A 17,380-nucleotide genomic window follows, 5' to 3' on the forward strand; every position below is an offset into this window, starting at 1 on the left:
TGGACAATCCCCTCTGCCAAGGAGAAGACTTGGTCTCATCCACCATTTTGTAGGCTATATAAGCTTCGGTTATTTTTACTGTAGTAGTAAGTAAATAATTACTTAATTCATGTTTTCTCATTCTCAGGGAGTGGAAATAGATGTGAAGGAAGCAAGCTTGATTAATATGGTAAATACATTAAGCCTGACATGCATCATCCTAAAACATGTCCATTAAGTCTGACATATTTGAACAAACTCATTCACATTAAAGAATCCTCAAAACCTGGAGGCAGATTAGGTGAGGTCTGTAATGAATTACTGAGATAAATGTAACGGAATAAGTGACAGAGGAAAGATGGTGAACAAATTGATCTGCATTACAGCCTTTGCATTCAGTAAAGAGAGGTGATCCACATCACTGTGGAGAGGCAAACGGATAATCCAGAAGTTGTTTAAATGTCAGGCAAATCCTTGGATGCCTCTAATGCATTTAATGGAGAAGAATATTCAACTGATAAAATGTCTTTTGACCGCAAAAGAAATCTCTCTTGTCATGAAGCCTCAGTGCCTGAGAAAACAACTTACCGCTGTCAGTGTTAATTCCTTTCATCAGGCCATTGTTAGAAGTTGAGAAGAACCATTTAGCAATCATCTTATCAGTGATACAGGACTTGGTTCATTCATTTACACATGATCAGATAAAGTAAAAATGTTTGTTTTATCTTCTCCATCATTACCCAGTAAAACTGTGGAGTATCGAGAAGTCTCTACAAATGAGTGTGAGGTTACTGTTTATAAAAGCCCTAAAACAATACCAGCTATCAGTGAATAATTTTCCAGTGTAAGTCTCTTACTTGGAATCTGCATACTGAGAAATGTTATGGTTTGACACAAGTGGTGATAAGGTATTGGATTTTTCATGAATCCCATATGCATGAGCAATAGTGTAAGAATGCATGCATTTATTTGTACTTCAATAACAAAGCTATTTTCTAAAGCCCTATCTGCATTTGAAGCCTGAGAGGCAGCTATTAAATCCACAGTGAGCTGAAGTAGCTGAAATAAGACATCATTAAGGGGAAATCTTGTTTAATAGCCACTAAGCTCTGCAAGAACAACTAGAGCAACTGTTTTGTGTGTAGCAACATATCCCTAGAAGCACATCGGTTGGAAGGGCCCTAGAGGTCTTTAGTCCAGCCTCTTTCTGCTCAGGGACTTCATAGTTTTGGTTCTGAGTAGCTTCAGATTTGTGTTCTAAATAGGTTCATGGCCGAGGCACCATTTCTCTTGGAGGTTTTGCACAATATTGAGCAGTCCTATGTTCTTATCCTCCAGTATTCTCGTTACTGATAATTTGGAGTGGTCATGCTGTTGAGTGGCCTTCCATGTCATGTGGAGGATTCTGCATTCTGCAGTGCCTCGTTTTCTAGCCCAGGGCTTGCTCATCCAAAGCAAGCCATACGCTTGTGCATAGAGTTGGTTAAATATCCTCTCCTGAGTTGCTTCTGGAAATTTATTAGTGTGTGGTCTTTGAGCAAGATTACAGAATGTGAACAGGCTAATCTGCAGACTGAAACAGCATTATGTTGGTCTGGCCCAATAGGAATGGGACAAATGTAGTCTGCTGTACTGGGTTCTTCACTCTTTCGGCACTTGGAGGGATTAATTTTGAAATGATGGTCTGAAGGAGTCTATGATAATAGATTGAAACTTTCCGTGTATTTTTTTAATTGCTATTTATGTAGCTTGAAGATGATGGAGAGCCTTGCCGATATATATCAATAAGAAACGAACATCCGTTAGTGTCTTCTAATTTTTGTAAGCTTACCTTCTTCACAGCCTGGCAAAGACAGATTGTTTCTTTGTTCTTTAACAGGTAGTACACATAGCACTTGTCTAATTGCCAGTTGTTCGGCAGCACTGCTGCAGCCCATTATCTAGCTTGTCTTCTTCTGAGGAGAGCATTCATATTTTGAATCAACACTTTCTTATTAGGCAAAATGATTTTCTGCTAATTTCATTCTTTTGTTATTACATTTATTCACCCAGAAGTGCTATATTTTGTCACAAGAAGGAGTAGAAGAGTGTCTCTCTATGTACTGTATATAGGAAGCAATCTAATTATTATTCAAGATACTGAGAATCTGCTGGTCTCATTCAGGCTTAAAATGTCAATTAAAAAGAATGGTCAGATTCTTCAGCTCTGAAGTTAATGCTGATGTGTTGATTTTCACTGTTTTACAGTCTGGCCCAATCTGTATTTGTTTTTGTCACTCAAATCAGGATTGTACCTGGTTATCGTGCTTAGTCCAGATTGCTGGTACACTGATGTTCTCTATGCTACTTTGAGTCCCTCTGTTTGAAACATTTCCATTTTACATACCTTTTGCTTCTGGCTGGAGCTGTCTGTAGGCATATGTGTATGGAGCTTCACTCATGCATTTCCTATTAACTCTAATTCATATACCTGAAATACAGCTGAACAAACTGAATAGCATTTTGTGTGAGTGTATTTTGAGTTACTTTAAATGTTTGTTTCGAATGGATTCATACAGACTCTGTGGTCCTGTTCTGAAAACATAATTTAGGAGGATTTCTGTGAAAAATGTGTCAGCGAATGTCTTTCTAAATTTGCTCGGAGGATGGATCCAGTTCCTAATTTGATGCTATCTTTTCCATTTTTATAGAGTCTAGGGAGCTTCGATTTGTACCTTAATTCAGAGACCTGAACTGTTGACATTTGATTAGCCATCATGGCATATCATAAAAAACTAGGCTTTTCAGAAAGAAACCATCATGAGAGACCCGGTGTGTTGTTTCAAGATGCTTATACCAGTGGGGGTTTTGGAACACCATTTAACATTGCACGTTTTTTTTTTTGGTGTTTTTTTTTTTCCCCAAAATAAATGGAGTTCCTGAAGGAAAATTCTGTTCATTCTGGCTTTAAATCATATGGTTTCTCACCAGCTCCTGCCTCGATGCAGCTGCTTTAACTGTGATTCAGCTATTTTGGAAGAGCTGTACTTGAGTATTGAGGATAAAAATTGTAGCTTACCTAAAAGTCACTCAAAACTCTCTGTGTTGTTAATGAGTTTTCACATCATTAATTAAGAAATAAAAGCAGTCTGTTTCAGGTTTGCGTCTATATATGTGAGTGTTTATTGCCAGTACCCTTAAGTAAAGCCATCTGCAGGGCAGAACTAAAAAAAAAATTATTTAAAGCCTCATTTAATATTCATGTGGCTTTAATTTCAGCCTTGTTTTCTACTAATAAACAAAAAGCAATTGCTACTAAAATAAACAAAATAAATATCATATGTTCTTCTTTGCATTTGCAAAACCCAGAGCTTCCTGGGCACTTATTAATTAGTCTGTATTTACCACAGAGAGCATTTATGGCTAAGCACTGTCACTAGTCCTGTGTGTTGGGAACAGAAAATCAAAGAAAATGTCTCAAGGTGAGTGAAACTGAAATCCAGTTTATACGAGCTATTTGAGAGCAGGCAAATCAGTGATTCCTCTCCTTTATCCTTAAGAGCTTCAAATGCACCAGTCAGTGAACACAGACCATCAGTGGAACAGCCAAATAATACCAGCAGCAAATGCACTCTTGGACACCGTGTGCAGCCCATTTATCTGGGATGCTAAGTGTGACTTTGACTCTTTTTCAACTGTGGACTAATGGAGTTGTTCCCGAACTAGAGTCAGCTTAGCTACCTCTAATAGTAATAGCAAAAATAATGATTGTAATGCTTCTTGGAAGTCTTTTGCAGCGTAGTTTCTGAACAGATTCCTAAATAGCTGGTGGCTGAATTGATTTGGGGTATTCCTACACAAGCATTCCTCATTGAAGCAATTGCAGAGTGGTTATATACTGGTTGCAAAAGTCGTAGGATCCTTATTCTTATGATATCATTCTTTAACAGAGAGGCATTATTAGCTCTCAGTATTAGTACAACGAACTGAAGCATAAAGTGGGAAAGAGATAGGCCTGTTGCTACATGGAGAAGGCATGGCTGAGGCAGCCCACAGTCAGTACCTGGGTAAATAATGAATTCTCCTTTTTTAGTTTTTGCTGTTTTGTGTGTACAATAGGATAGGTCTCTTATTAGGAAGTAAGAAATGAAGGAAAGCATCCATCCATGCCTTGAATGAGCAGTCCCCAATAAGATGTTCCTTAGACAGTGTGCTATTACTGGTTTCCAGCCTTTGCGTCTCAAGGTTCTAAGGAAAAAAATGTTCCTGGAAAAGCCACATTTCTGCATTTTTGCAGACACATTGCTTATCTTGGTTTCACTCCTTGCATCAGATATGAGGACTTTTCTTTCTTCTCAACTTGTGCTCATCTATCAAGATTTCTTAAAGACAGTTGCAAATGTATAAGGCAGATTGGCTAGGACAGATGTAAAAACAAAGAGGCGTACAGCCATAAAAGAAGCAGGATGGCTTCCCAAAATATTTCTAGGCTGGCCTCGTTGGCAGCCAGGTTGTAACTGGGCTGCAGTTAATTACCTTTTATACAGAGCTTGATGTTGCTCTTCACGTGAACTAGAAGTCTCGTTATTTGTATTCTAAAGATTCCAAAGTCCTTTCTAAAGGACTAAAATCCTATCTATTTCTAATATCTTGTCTACTGTGAAAAGTGTATAGATTTTTAGTAGGCATGCCACTATAACACAGAGAGATTATTCCAGCAGTCATCCATTGTAGGACATCCCCAGGTGGAAAATGCATGTAGGCCTCTGAGTTTAATAGACTCTGACAGATGTGGAATACAAAATTTCAAACATTATCCAGGTTTTTTTCCCGTTCCATTTATTCTCAGTAACAACCCGGTTACTTGCCACCAATCTTCCCATGTGTGCAAGGAAGGGACCTAAATGCTGATAGGAGATTGGAAGTGTTTATTGCAAAAAATAAAAATAAAAAATCCATAGATAACTGTCAAAATAGAGAACAGAGTTATTGGCAGGATTGTTGGTCAGCTAATTTTTGACTTGTTTTAGGGTGGGTCTTGAATTGAAATGAAGCAGCAATTATGTATTTCAAGTTAGGAAATACATTTCAGAGGTTATGGTCAACTGTGAAGACAACTGTCAAACAATTGGAGAAATGATATATTGAAGTTAGAGATCTCTGAGAAAAAAAAAAAGGTTGACTAGGAAGAAGCAGTAGAAGAAATACCGAACAAGTTGGTAAAGTCTGTATTTTTGTGCTTTTTTTTTCTTATTTTTATTATAAATGGGTGTAATCTCTAATCCCAGATTTAAGCGGACATTTCTTTTTGTTCAGGTTCACTTGCAGACTCATAGTTTAAAAATGGACTGCACAGTCCTCCTATTAACTGTTCCTCAGTGTGTGTTATTCCATTTCACCTGTGCAGTGCCTATGGGAATATCAGGGCTGGGATATTTTTTACCTAGAGTAGTCTTACAGGCATTTTTAGTTTTAGATACTGGTAACGCTTCGTATCCAGATAGAAAACATTAACGCATTCATCTTTGACTAATTGGATCAAATGATGGTGTAAACCCAAAAGGAATAATTTGCTTGAAATTGACACTGATTTGGCAGAAAACATTCATTTTTTTTTGTGGATGCTTTAGCATTGCAGATGAAGAGAAGGATGTGCAAATAAAGAGATCTGTTTTGCCATCTGTAGTTTAAGTTCTTCCTGCCAATGCCACATGTATCTTAAAGATGTTTATTAACTGATCAAGCAGTTTTGCACAGACTTATTACATTTGAGATACTATTATGAAAAAAAAGAAAAAGTATTAATTAACAATTTGGCATGTTTCAAAATACTAGAAAAATGATAATCCCTTTGTCAGAAAAAAAAGTTACATGTTCACCGATTACTCTTGTCAGCTTAATAGAAAATCTTGATCTATCTAAAGAAAGACCATTGTTAGGATTTCTGTCTTCCTTTACTGATGGGATTAGCATCCTTTCGAGTGTTGTAGATGCTCCGTGCCCACTCGATCTTATATATCTCTCAAAAGCTTCTTTCAAGGCTTAAGGGTACTTCTGAAAACAGCTTGCTGGAAATTTCCCAGTGAAACTGTTCTTGATACAGAGCTATTTTTGACTGATATTTTTGTTCTTGAAAATGTCTGCTTTCTGTGGAAAATTCTGGTTGCTACTCAGATGTTTCAGCTGAAATTTATGTCAATCGTGTAGTTTTGTAGCCAAAACTTGAAAACTTATGTGAGGAAAATATCAAACCAGCTGTAGCGGTGAGCACATAGGGGAACTGCACGCCTTTCCTGAGGTGAGCTGATGCTTTGGTAGAAAATAAGTCCCTTTGCTACTAGCCTTATCGAGAAAGCCTGGTTTAAGCAGAGCAATCTGTGACTGTTTTTCTTTTTTTCTTCTATTTTTTGGTATCTAAAATAAAGTTTCCCTGTTTGTTGCTGTTTGCTTTTAATATTAAGATAAATTGGCCGACACAGTTAGTAACATACATACTTCTTCAGCTTTACTACCTTCAAACAGAAATTTAGTTTGTGCCAGTCAGTTGAAGTAGAGATAATGTGCTTGTGATAATTGTGTCTGGTATCCATCAGTATATTTTATTTGTAACCTCCTGGTCCCGGGTTGGGGAATGGCTTGGGTTATCAGATCATTGGTTTTAGAATGTTCTTTTCTGTGGTGCTTCCAGTTTACTCAATGTCTCCTCTGAAGAGCTCTGCCTTTCCAACATAACCAGTGCTCTATAGATATCTTCCTTCTGGTCAAGAAGAAACTACTGGAAGTCCTTTCTTACTCTGTTATTTTCTTTGCTTGATGACTGATAGTTGTTAGCTGGAGCACTGCCTGTCCGTGAGCTGAAAAATATCTCCAAATTTCTCAGTATTAGGACACTGCAGAGGAAAAAATAATGAATGTGACTTGACAAAGAACTGCTAACTACAACAGACTTAAATAACAAATGAGGATATCATAAAAAAAATCAATACTCAGGAACATATAGAGATAGAAAAGATGTATTGGGTCATGTTCTGCATCTCCTGCTAGAGTACAGTTGTTCACTGTGGTATGTCTTTTATTCAGTGTGGACTTAAATTATTCAAGCAAAGGAAATACTTCTACTTCCTTTGGGAGTGTTTGCCACAGACTGCAGATCTCACTGTCAAGGGATGTTTCCAGGTGTTTAACCTAATGTATGTCTGTTTTCCAGCCATTAGTGCTGTTCCCTCTCTGAATTTCATGTCCCTCGGAAGAACTGTGGTTTCTTCAGTACTGTCTACTCCTTACACAAACAAATCTGTGGGAATGAATGGAAGATGCTAGGGCAAGTGATGTGACACCCCCGTAATGTTTGCTGGAAGGCTATGCACAGCCACACTGCTTCCAAACCAAATCCTTCGCTCGGTGTTGTGAAATGTGCACTTATGAAAGTGGGATGTGCTGAACCAGAGTGTGACAAGGCAAACCTTCTATCCAAGTTCTCGAGAAAGTTTTGAGAGACCAACATCTCTGGGAAATTTATAAGTCTTCATTTTCTGTAAGAATTCACATTTGGATGAAACCTCTCTGTGGGTCTTCAAACTAAGTCATTTAAAAATAGCTGCCCTCACTTTCCAGAACATCCCCCTTCTATTCATTGTCACATCCTAAGTCCGTGCCAGGCCAGTCTCAGCATATTGATGTGTGCTGGTTTCATTGCACCTGAAAATGGTATTTCATTGTTTTCAGTTAAACAAATATGTTGTGTTGAAAGCATGCAAATAACAGCAGCATACTCACAAGATACAAAACGATTTTCTTTCCTTGAAACCTTACCTTGAAGATGCCCTCATTTCCCATAGACCCTTTTACTGTCTTTAAGAACCAGCCACTTCTTTCACTCCACCACATCACAGAGTTTTCCTGTCCCTTAGAGTCTTGCTGCCAGATGAGGACGCTGGACAGCGGGATTGGAACCTTCCCACTCCCCGACTCAGGGAACCGATCTGCAGGGCGACACGTGTCTAAGCAGGAATCGACCTTGGAAACAGAAGCCCTCGCACCGTCTGAGCAAGTTCTTCTTTCAGCTCCTTCAGTAAAAGCCAAAACTCTTGAGCGAGAAGTGCCTTCAACAGCTATGAGTCAGGAGTCTGTGGAAAGCATAATTAGTCACTCAACATCTGATCCAGCCATGACTGCCAAAGGTATACGACCTTTTCAGAGTCGCCTTCCAAAACCAGATTCCTCAGGTAAAATGTCAATTACACTGAAAATCGCATTATTTCTGTCCCGATGTCTGTTTAGATAAGCAGAAGTCCTATAATATAATAATGACGATTGATAACAGAAATGTTAAACGCAGTGCAGAAAATATTGCTTTTAGGAATGCGTGAGGTTAAGTTTGTGACCTGAGCCATATGGAAATTTTGTTACGCACAATGCTTATCTGTAACCAAGGAAGAAAAATGTGTTAAGTACTTAAATGGTTTTCTCAAGAAACAATACTTGAAAAAAACATATGCCAGCCTTGGAATTTGAACTGAATAAGAATACAGATGTTCAGCAGTATACAGGATCAGACTTTATAGCAAAGTACAAAGAATAGCTATGTTGTGACACAGAAAAGACATATCCACAAAGACTTGCTTTTGAAGCTGTATTGAGACAAAATATTCATTTGGCCTCAATGCATAAATTCTGAATATATGGCCTGGGCCTCAAAGGAACTCTTATGATTTTTTTACTACATGGTACAAATATATTTATTTATATGAACGTAAAGTACCTCGCTTTAACTTGTCTACCAAGTATGTGTTTACTATGGACTATAAAAGGAAAGCTGACAAAGCAATGAACAGACCTACAGTCCAGCAAACCATCAACACGTAACTTTATATTAGTACATGGTTGCACTGAACTCAGTGCAATCCCTTACAAATGTCCACTGACCTTTTTTTTGAATATATTGAAGGCCTCTGAGTTACTAATATATATGCCAATCATTACACACAGCATTTATTTTGTAATGCAGTTTTTCATAGTCTGTGCAATAGACATGGGGGAAAAAACACTAATAGTAATTGATTTCATGGAGAAGAGTGTGTTTTGTGTTCAAATGCAGTGTCATTGGTGTTATGCTTGTTAGCACTGTGTCAACAAACGTATTTGCCCCTGTAAAACTTGTGAGAGCTTAACTTCCATGAGTCCATATAAGTGAGATTCCATATAATTAACATGGAAGGTTAAATATGAAGTTTAAACTTAGTTTAAGTCCATCAAATATGTGTTCTGTTAATGAGCTGATGGAGATTGAGCCTAGGAGGAAAGAAGTCTCTTTTATATGTTCATCAGATGCATAACAGCAGAATCCTAATTAAACGCCTTAGAACTAGTTGATTAAGCAATATTCCCATTGTGGTGTTGTAATGGTATAATAATCTGCAAATACACATTGTATGCCTTATTGCAGTCTGCTCTGCTCATTTCAAATCAAAGCTAAATAAAAGATATTTTAGTACTTAGTATATTTTAAATAAATGTACCGTTAATTAATGGTACAGCTAAGAAGGATTCAGAAGAGAAATCTTAGTTATAGATTATATGCTACATGCTTGAATAGCCACATGTGTGACCTCAATTCAGCAATGTGCTATAGAGTAGACTCCATGATTAAACACTGTCATTATAACAAATTGAATAGGAACTGCAACCACTGAATTGCTTCATAAGAAGTCAGTTGCTGTAAGATTGTTCTGATCCTAATGTTAATATTCACTGCACCAAACTTGTAAGGTTTGTATCTTAATTAAATTGTCATGAAGAGATGTTAAAAAAGTAGTATAGATGAGATGGTAGGGTCAACTCATGCTTTACCAGATTGTTTTCCACTGATTTTTTTTCCTCTCCCTTCTCTCTCTCTTCCAAATTTCAATTATCACTTTATTTCATATACGCTGTATATCTTCTCTGATGTTCTGATTTTGCATAGTGCAAATATAGCAAATAAAAAGGCTAACTGACTGAGAGTTTCTGCTACAAAGGTATTTCTAATTATATTTATGTTAACACCCTGTTCTCTCTCTGAGAACATAAAATAGCAAAGCAGAACATACAATGCCTGGAAGAAGTTACTGTGTATTGTTTCTTATTTGAAAGAGTATATATGTCAAAACTAATAGAGAGATTTCAATCTATGCCTTCCTCTCCTGTCATTAAGTGGAAAAAGGCTTTGGATAATATTCTGCCACTGTAGTTGTTAGAGTCATTCCAGTAAGAAACTAAACATAATTTGAGGTAATACAAGTTTCATGATTAGCACTCAGTTTTTACTGAATTAAAATTGAAGCACTCATGAAGATGGCGATGAGACCTACAGTTTAAATAATGCCTTTCTTAATTCAGGAATAATTAACCTTGCAAAGCAAAGTGAACGAGAACCAAGTTCTGTGACCTCTACCTCATTAGAGCTTACTGAAGAAACTGTAGAAAATAGAAAAGCTCTTTCAGATTGGACAACCAAGAAAACTACAAAAACAAAGGTATCAGTTAAGAAATGTCACCTATTAAATGAGATATGTACTGTGGTGTAAAGAATCAGAAATGGTGAATGTTCTTAATATAGTGGAAAGAATAACTAACAATCTAATAGCTACATTTATTATTTTTTTGCCCTTCATTGGCAGTCTCATTGTGTATTAATAATACAGCACTGAGAGGCACTTTGTCCTCATGCCTTACAAATTATGATTAATTATAATGCACAGGCATTTTATAGGCAAGGAAATTGATACCTTTTTACCGTGTTTTTCTCTTAGAGAAATTCGATCTTGTTTGTTTGTTTTCCTTCGGAAATTCAGATATGTTGTGTTCCCTCCCACCCCCAGGTCTGTTTTTCCTTGTCTGTATGGCTGTGTAATGTAGTGTGCGTGATTGAGCAGGTGTGCTATGAAAGTACTGTGAAAGAGAAAGTATTCTCTTTTTACACATTTCCGTGTGGCTGTGGTTAATCTCTGCAGTGATCTGTCTGTCCTTCAGCGTTTTCATGAAAACTGCAGAAAGAACGAAGAGGCAAATGTATATACCTGTGTAAAAGCTACAGCTGATGGTTGTTATTCATATTCAGGAATGCCAAGCTGTCAAGCCCTGTGAGAAGCACAGGGTCAGCAGGTTAGCAAATAGCAAGAAAAACTTACTCCAGATAGTGGGCATTAAGGCAAGGGAGCTGTCAGACTGCTGGCTAATAGGACTTACATTGTAAGAGGCTGAAAACCTTTGGTTGCTTAACTTTTGTGCATGTCTGCTTTATCCATTTATTTACTGACCGGAGTAGCTTACATTTTTATATAGTCCATGCTATGGATATTTAGGACAGAAACAGAAAGAAAAATGGTTTGCTTGTGTATTGTTGGCAAACTGGCAGTGAATCCTCTGTAGTGCAACACCTTTGGCTTCCAAGTCATGACAACATGAGTGTGATATCCACCTTAACTCAGGCACAACAGGTCACCCCCAGTCCCCAGACCATGTTAATATGCTACATGTGTACTGGTAATTGGTCTGTGTAGAGTCAAGACCTTGGTGTGTCTGCATCTGATGTGTGAATGTGGCTTTGGCACTGCAGCTGGCTTGGATACTCCCTGTTTTATGAGCAGTGTTGGGCATATTTGGCTGCATGCAGAATCCCTCAGGACTGATACTCACTCCACAAGTATGTGCTTCCTATCTAATGAATGTCCTTCAGCATCAGTTAAAGCTGCAGTGTGCATGAGAAGATGGGGAAATTGATGTCACTCTTTGAAAAATACATTTTAAAACTCTCTTGAGTCTTGATAGGCAATTGAGGTTACAATAGTAGGTAGTATTTGATGATTACTTACTTGAGGATAAGTGGATAATTAAAATAGTAAAAGATGTTTTAACAGTTGAGTTATCCATTTCCACTGCATGAAGAATATAAAATTTTCCACTCACAATACCATCTTCTGCACTATTTTTACATATTTGCATCATCTGAATGATCTCAATACCCTTACTTGTGCAGGACAGAGCTCTAAGAGTGTGCACTTACTCTGCCAGCAGCAGTGACACTGAACCGGAGCCCGAGTATGGAACAAATTATTTTCGAACTGCAAAGGAGACGTCAGTAGAGTTAACAAAGAGCAACAAACAAGGTAACTGAAAATGTCTGCATAAGGAATGTGTATCTCCACTCTGACTCAGCAACAGATAGTGTCCTTCACTGGACTGCCTAGTTTTTGCTTTCTAACCCCAGATCTTACTTCAGTCTGATTTTCCATTAGCTTTTTATTGCTTTCTATTATATCTGTGTATCTTTTTTTTCCCCTCTCCTCTGCTATTTTTGCTACCAGAAGCTAAACTTCTAGGCTTTTATGTACAAATAACTGCACTGTAAGTGAAAAGTCTGCTGTTACATTATAGCAAAATTTAAAAGGTGGCTATGAAGATTCTTTCCTCTTTTTACTTTTTAAATTTTATTAGCTGGTAATAATAACTCAATGATCAAGGCCATAGCATTCCAACCTCTGTATCAAAGTGTTGTTGGTTGTGATGCCACCACAACTGCGCATATGCACAACTCCATATTTATGTTGCCATTTTCAAGTATCAAACCTTTCCACAGCATGTGGTAGCAATTCGGGATTTACTGAATTCCAGTAGATGAAGGCACCTTAAGCAAAAAGCTCTCGACGTAATAGTTTTCTGTGTGTTTAATAACTGCCTTGCCATGCCCACCAGCTCGCCGTGCTGCAAGCCACCCTGCAGTGCAGCTGTGTGTCCCCTGGGAGGGGAGCAGAGCGTGGCTCATCTCCTCACCCACACAGCCAGTGCCTTCCCTGTCGAGTGCAAAGGCCAGTGCAAGGTCTCAGCACCACTGAGGCTCTAAGAGCTTAAGCAGTGCTTCAGTGATACAGAGGATTTATGCTGACCCCTGGCACAGCAGTGAGCTTAACCTACCAGATATTAGCACCTACAGTAGATACTGCAGAGATGATTGCATTAAAAGTGCCACGGACAGTGAGATGCTGTGGGCAGGCACACTGTGCTCTGTAGTGTCTGCTGGGAGCTGGGCTGAAACAATTGGCATTTTCAGAGAGGATCCATTTTGTGTGATTACACCACGGGCAGAGCAGAGCAAGAAGCTCAGGCTGTTTACTTACATTACTCATGTAACTTTGTGGTTTTAATCTGTATGAAATGTTGCAAGTAATTTACCTCAGCCAATAAACAGGATTGCTTGCTACAGATTACATTCTCTGGTGGGTTTTGTTGTTGTTTTCTTGGGCTTTTTTTCAAAGGAGAAGGTAAGGATTTCTTCCAGTATTGATCACAGTTTGCAAAAATAAGGATTTCAGCATGTGTAAGCAGTTGCATTAAATGACACCAGGTTCCAAGTTTGGTGATACATAAACAGAACTTAAAATTGCCATTTTGCGTAGCAAACCATTAATTTTTTGTATATGTGCCTAACCTTTGGGCTAGTAAAAGAACTGAAATTCATAATTGTGACTGAGGCAAATAGAAAACAGAATTACAAGCCATTATTGCAGAAGTATTTCTGCCACGGTTGTTCTTTTTAAACAGGATTTCTGCCCTATAAATACAGCTCCCACATTCAGATTATTAACAGTACTTTATTCCATTCTGTGTTCAAAGCTTCTTTATGCATACAAGTGATATATTCTCAAAACAACCACATGAGGCTGAGGTGGGGGCTGTAGAAAACTGAGTCACAGTGAACGTTTTTTGTATGCATAGATAATTATATTTACTAGATGAGTCCTCAGAACATTAATGAATTTTCCCTTGTTGCAGTATTCTAATGTTGGAGTGATTTTCATTTTCCATTTATGTGTGGGGAATGGGAAGACTGATAGACTGAGTGCCCAATGCAAAGACTATTGAAAGCCAGTGATAAGAGCCTCATTGATTTGGTGGGCTTTGGAAGAGACTCCCAGTGCATTGCCCAGTGTTACAGAGAAAGTCAGCAGAATAGCTTGGAATAAGCCAAAAGTTCCGGGTTCTTCCATTTCAACCATGAGAATATTTTGATTCCAATTTCATGGAGGTTTTGTTCTGTTGTGATTCTATGGGAGGCACTGGAGGCAGAGGCTCTTCTAATGCTATAAGTTACAAGTTAGAATTGAAGTTTGTTAACAAAAAGTGTGAGGAAAGAGTCTAATGATCATTTAAGCCTCTCTCCCCTGTGTTTTTTCGTGAAGCTGCAGAAAACTTCTTTGGTTTTGATCTTAAGTATGAGTTTTGATCTTTGGGCTTTGGAAACTGGGGTTGTACTCATAATGTTCTTGTATTACAGTAGATATATAACAAATGAGTAGGGCCCGTTTCTTAACCTTGCTAGACTATGTTTTATACTGTTGTTTTCATTGGCTAAAAATGTAGTTACAAAGAAAGAATTATCAGTAGTCCAACTGAAAGACATTAAAAATGAGCTTAGCGTATCTGCCATGTAAGGCTAGTAAGAATGGAGAATGAAAACTTACAGCAAATAAATAAATGAAGCAATCCTTCCAAATTAACCAACCTTTCTATATTAAAAGAAAAAACAAAAAGAAAATGTATTTTTGCCATCTCATGCCATCTCCTTCACCCTGTGTTAAATAGGAACAGTCCATTCTACGTGTGTTGATTGGATAATTAGCAGCTAGTATTCTAATTCTTTTATTACCATTGAACTCCAAATACCTTAAAATATTAAAAAAAAAATTAAAAATCGTAAAATTACATTACAATTTATTTAGGCTGTGTTTCATCAAGTAAATATGCCTTACTGACATTATTTTTAATGTCTTTTACAGCTGAGCAGGAAGAGCAGAAGCAGAGAAGGTCAGTTCTGGGGAACCCAATGTCAATTTTGGATTTATACCAGCACAGTCTCTATGGCCAGTTTGGAGAGGATGGACCTGAACAATTAACACATTTCAGTTTAATTGAGCAGCTGAGTGGACCTTCCAGTAAAGACAGCAAAGGCAAAGAAAGCCCAACTGTGAGTTACTGTGATTTTTATATTACATCTCATTTTCTTCATGATTTTTACTTGCTTCTTGTTTCCTCCTTAATGTGTTGATTGATTACTAAAACTAGGCAGACTGGAAAGAACAGCATGACCCACAGAAGAGTAAAGATCTAAGTATATTTAGAATGGGATGTTACATTCTGATGCCTGTATGACAAGGTCTTCCAAGATTGAAAGCTAGAGACAGGGTAGGGATAGCATTCTGCTATTAAAAGGAGTTGAAATTCGAGGCTAGCAAGAAAACACAGAAAGTATCTTTTAAGACCACTCTTTCGTATCAAATTAGCTACTATGTGTAGCACAACAGACAGTAAACAAATGAATGACACATCTGAGGTTGTTTCCTAAAAGTGTGAATGAAAGCAGGCTATGGAACTCAGTTATCTTCTGTTCTCTGATGAAATATGGTTGATATGAGCTCTTGCACTCCTAATTTGGGGGTTCTGAAGATTATTTTTTTGGTGATCAGTTCTAATGGATCTTGATGCTAAATACAAACCTTTTTCTTTTCTCCCCTTATCTCATGTGACCCCACTTGTTATTTCTGTCACAGGAAGTGCTAACCCTGGCATCATGTAATCTCAGAATCTTTGAGAAGCACCCTCTCAGCCTATTTTCTCACACTTCTTTCTCACTTGGTCTCTCCTTTTCTCTAACAAGCCTATTTGTTTGAAAACAGGGTTACCCAGCCATGGTGCACTGTTACCATTTTGCTTTTGTTTTCAGGGTCTTTGCCCAACTCTTTTTTCTTCTTTTTAAATACAAGCTCTTTTGTTTCCATGTAAGATACCCACATTTGGGGTATCTTACAGTATACACAAAGGTGGTAGCAGAAAATAATGAAAGAGCTGCAGTTGTTAGCATAACAATGCCATTCTTTAAGTTTATATATATATATATATATATATATATATATCTTCCCAGACCCCATTTTTCAGCTTCAGAGAATGACTGTGCAATGTAACTTCAGAGGTGATTAACCAAAGTTAGAGCCTTACAGCTTGCAGGAGTCCATGCCAAATGTGCAGAAGGAATGTGTGGCAATACCTCTGTTTATTCCAACTCTGCTGGCATAAAAGTCCCACTTAACTCAATATTAAATTGACTCACAAACTTCTGAAATGCATCAGCCTCATTTCCTGATCAACCAGATTTCACTAGTCCTCAGAATATGATTCAGTATGAATATATTTGAGTCATATTAGAAAGAATAATTGTAAAGAATCTGTTTTTTTAGTTGGAAAGAAGAAAAGGGAGGAGGGAGGGGGAAGATAGAAGAATACTAAGGATAGATGAAGAAAAATAATATGAGCACCCACCTGATTCTATGTCTTAAACTTTTAGAGATTCATAGCTTAGTTACGTAGATGAGATTAATTATATGTGTGTGCGTGTGTATGTGAGGCATTTCTGCCCTCTGAAGGCCAAAATCTTTTGTTATTAACAGAGCAATTAGATTTGGTCCACTATAGAAAAGTTGCTCAGATTTATGTCTTCTTTTATTTCATTCTTATGCATTTCTTGTGCAGGACAGTGTGCCAGTCAGCACCAAAACTTAAGCAAAACTCATTAAAACAGCCTTAGGGTCTTTGCGAAAGTCCATCACAAAGGTAGAAGGCAACAGGTATAACTCAGCACAAGCATTTTTTCATGCGTTGTGGTGGGGGCCTTTTGAGAATACTTTGAAGCTCTGAACTAGCTCTCAAAACAGCATTGCCTCTCAGTGAACAGTGGAAGCTCAATGGAGCACTGGGGATTTGCCTATTAGTATTAAACTTTTCAGAATGACAAATGAGAAGCAGTGACCATGGAAAGCAGGTTGCCCCAAACTCCTTGTTTCAACCAGCATGGCAAATTTATCTCAGCTGTAATTGTCCAACCTGAGAAGATCCACAGTCTGTTTCATTTAGAACTCCATGTTCTGGAACTTCTCCCACCAGAAGGGAGGACACCAGAAACTGAGGCACTTACAGCCAACAACTCTGGGGGAAAAGAAAAGAGAGAAGTTTTGAGGTGAGAAAAATATGCAGCTTTCATATGAAATATCTGGCATTTTGAACAAGGAAACGCTCTCTGCTTTGCATTTCCTTCCCCAATAGTGTTTGTTAAGCCTTAAAATAATAATAAAAAAATCCAACCACACAAGCACCGTGATGGACAGAATGAGTTTACTCTGCTTGTCGAAAGAGCAGTGTGGTGTATCAGTCCCTTATCCCAATTAAATTGGACTGTACAGCACCAGTAAGAGAGTGACTTCAGCCTGGGTGCTCTAATGAGGCGCTCTGGCAGAAGCTGTGCTTGCCCAGGCTGTCACTTGGGATGTCTCCTTCTCTCATTCACCAGTGTTACCCCCAGAGTATAGACACAACAAGTTTAATCAGCAGAAAGTAC

General features: G+C 38.0%; 1 protein-coding gene across 1 annotated transcript in view; it reads left to right on the plus strand.

The window, feature by feature from the left end:
• Positions 1-17,380, plus strand: part of NCKAP5 (NCK associated protein 5) — a gene marked incomplete at both ends in the record, with an annotated part of 269,418 nt that overhangs the window by 230,135 nt on the left and 21,903 nt on the right. The window contains 4 exons of the mRNA XM_079538815.1: positions 7,869-8,183; positions 10,336-10,472; positions 11,975-12,104; positions 14,772-14,959. Of these exons, the coding sequence (XP_079394941.1) occupies positions 7,869-8,183; positions 10,336-10,472; positions 11,975-12,104; positions 14,772-14,959 (770 nt within the window). The remainder of the gene's footprint in view (positions 1-7,868; positions 8,184-10,335; positions 10,473-11,974; positions 12,105-14,771; positions 14,960-17,380) is intronic.

Source organism: Tetrao urogallus (assembly GCF_951394365.1).
Source record: "Tetrao urogallus genome assembly, chromosome: 8".
Lineage (NCBI taxonomy): Eukaryota > Metazoa > Chordata > Aves > Galliformes > Phasianidae > Tetrao > Tetrao urogallus.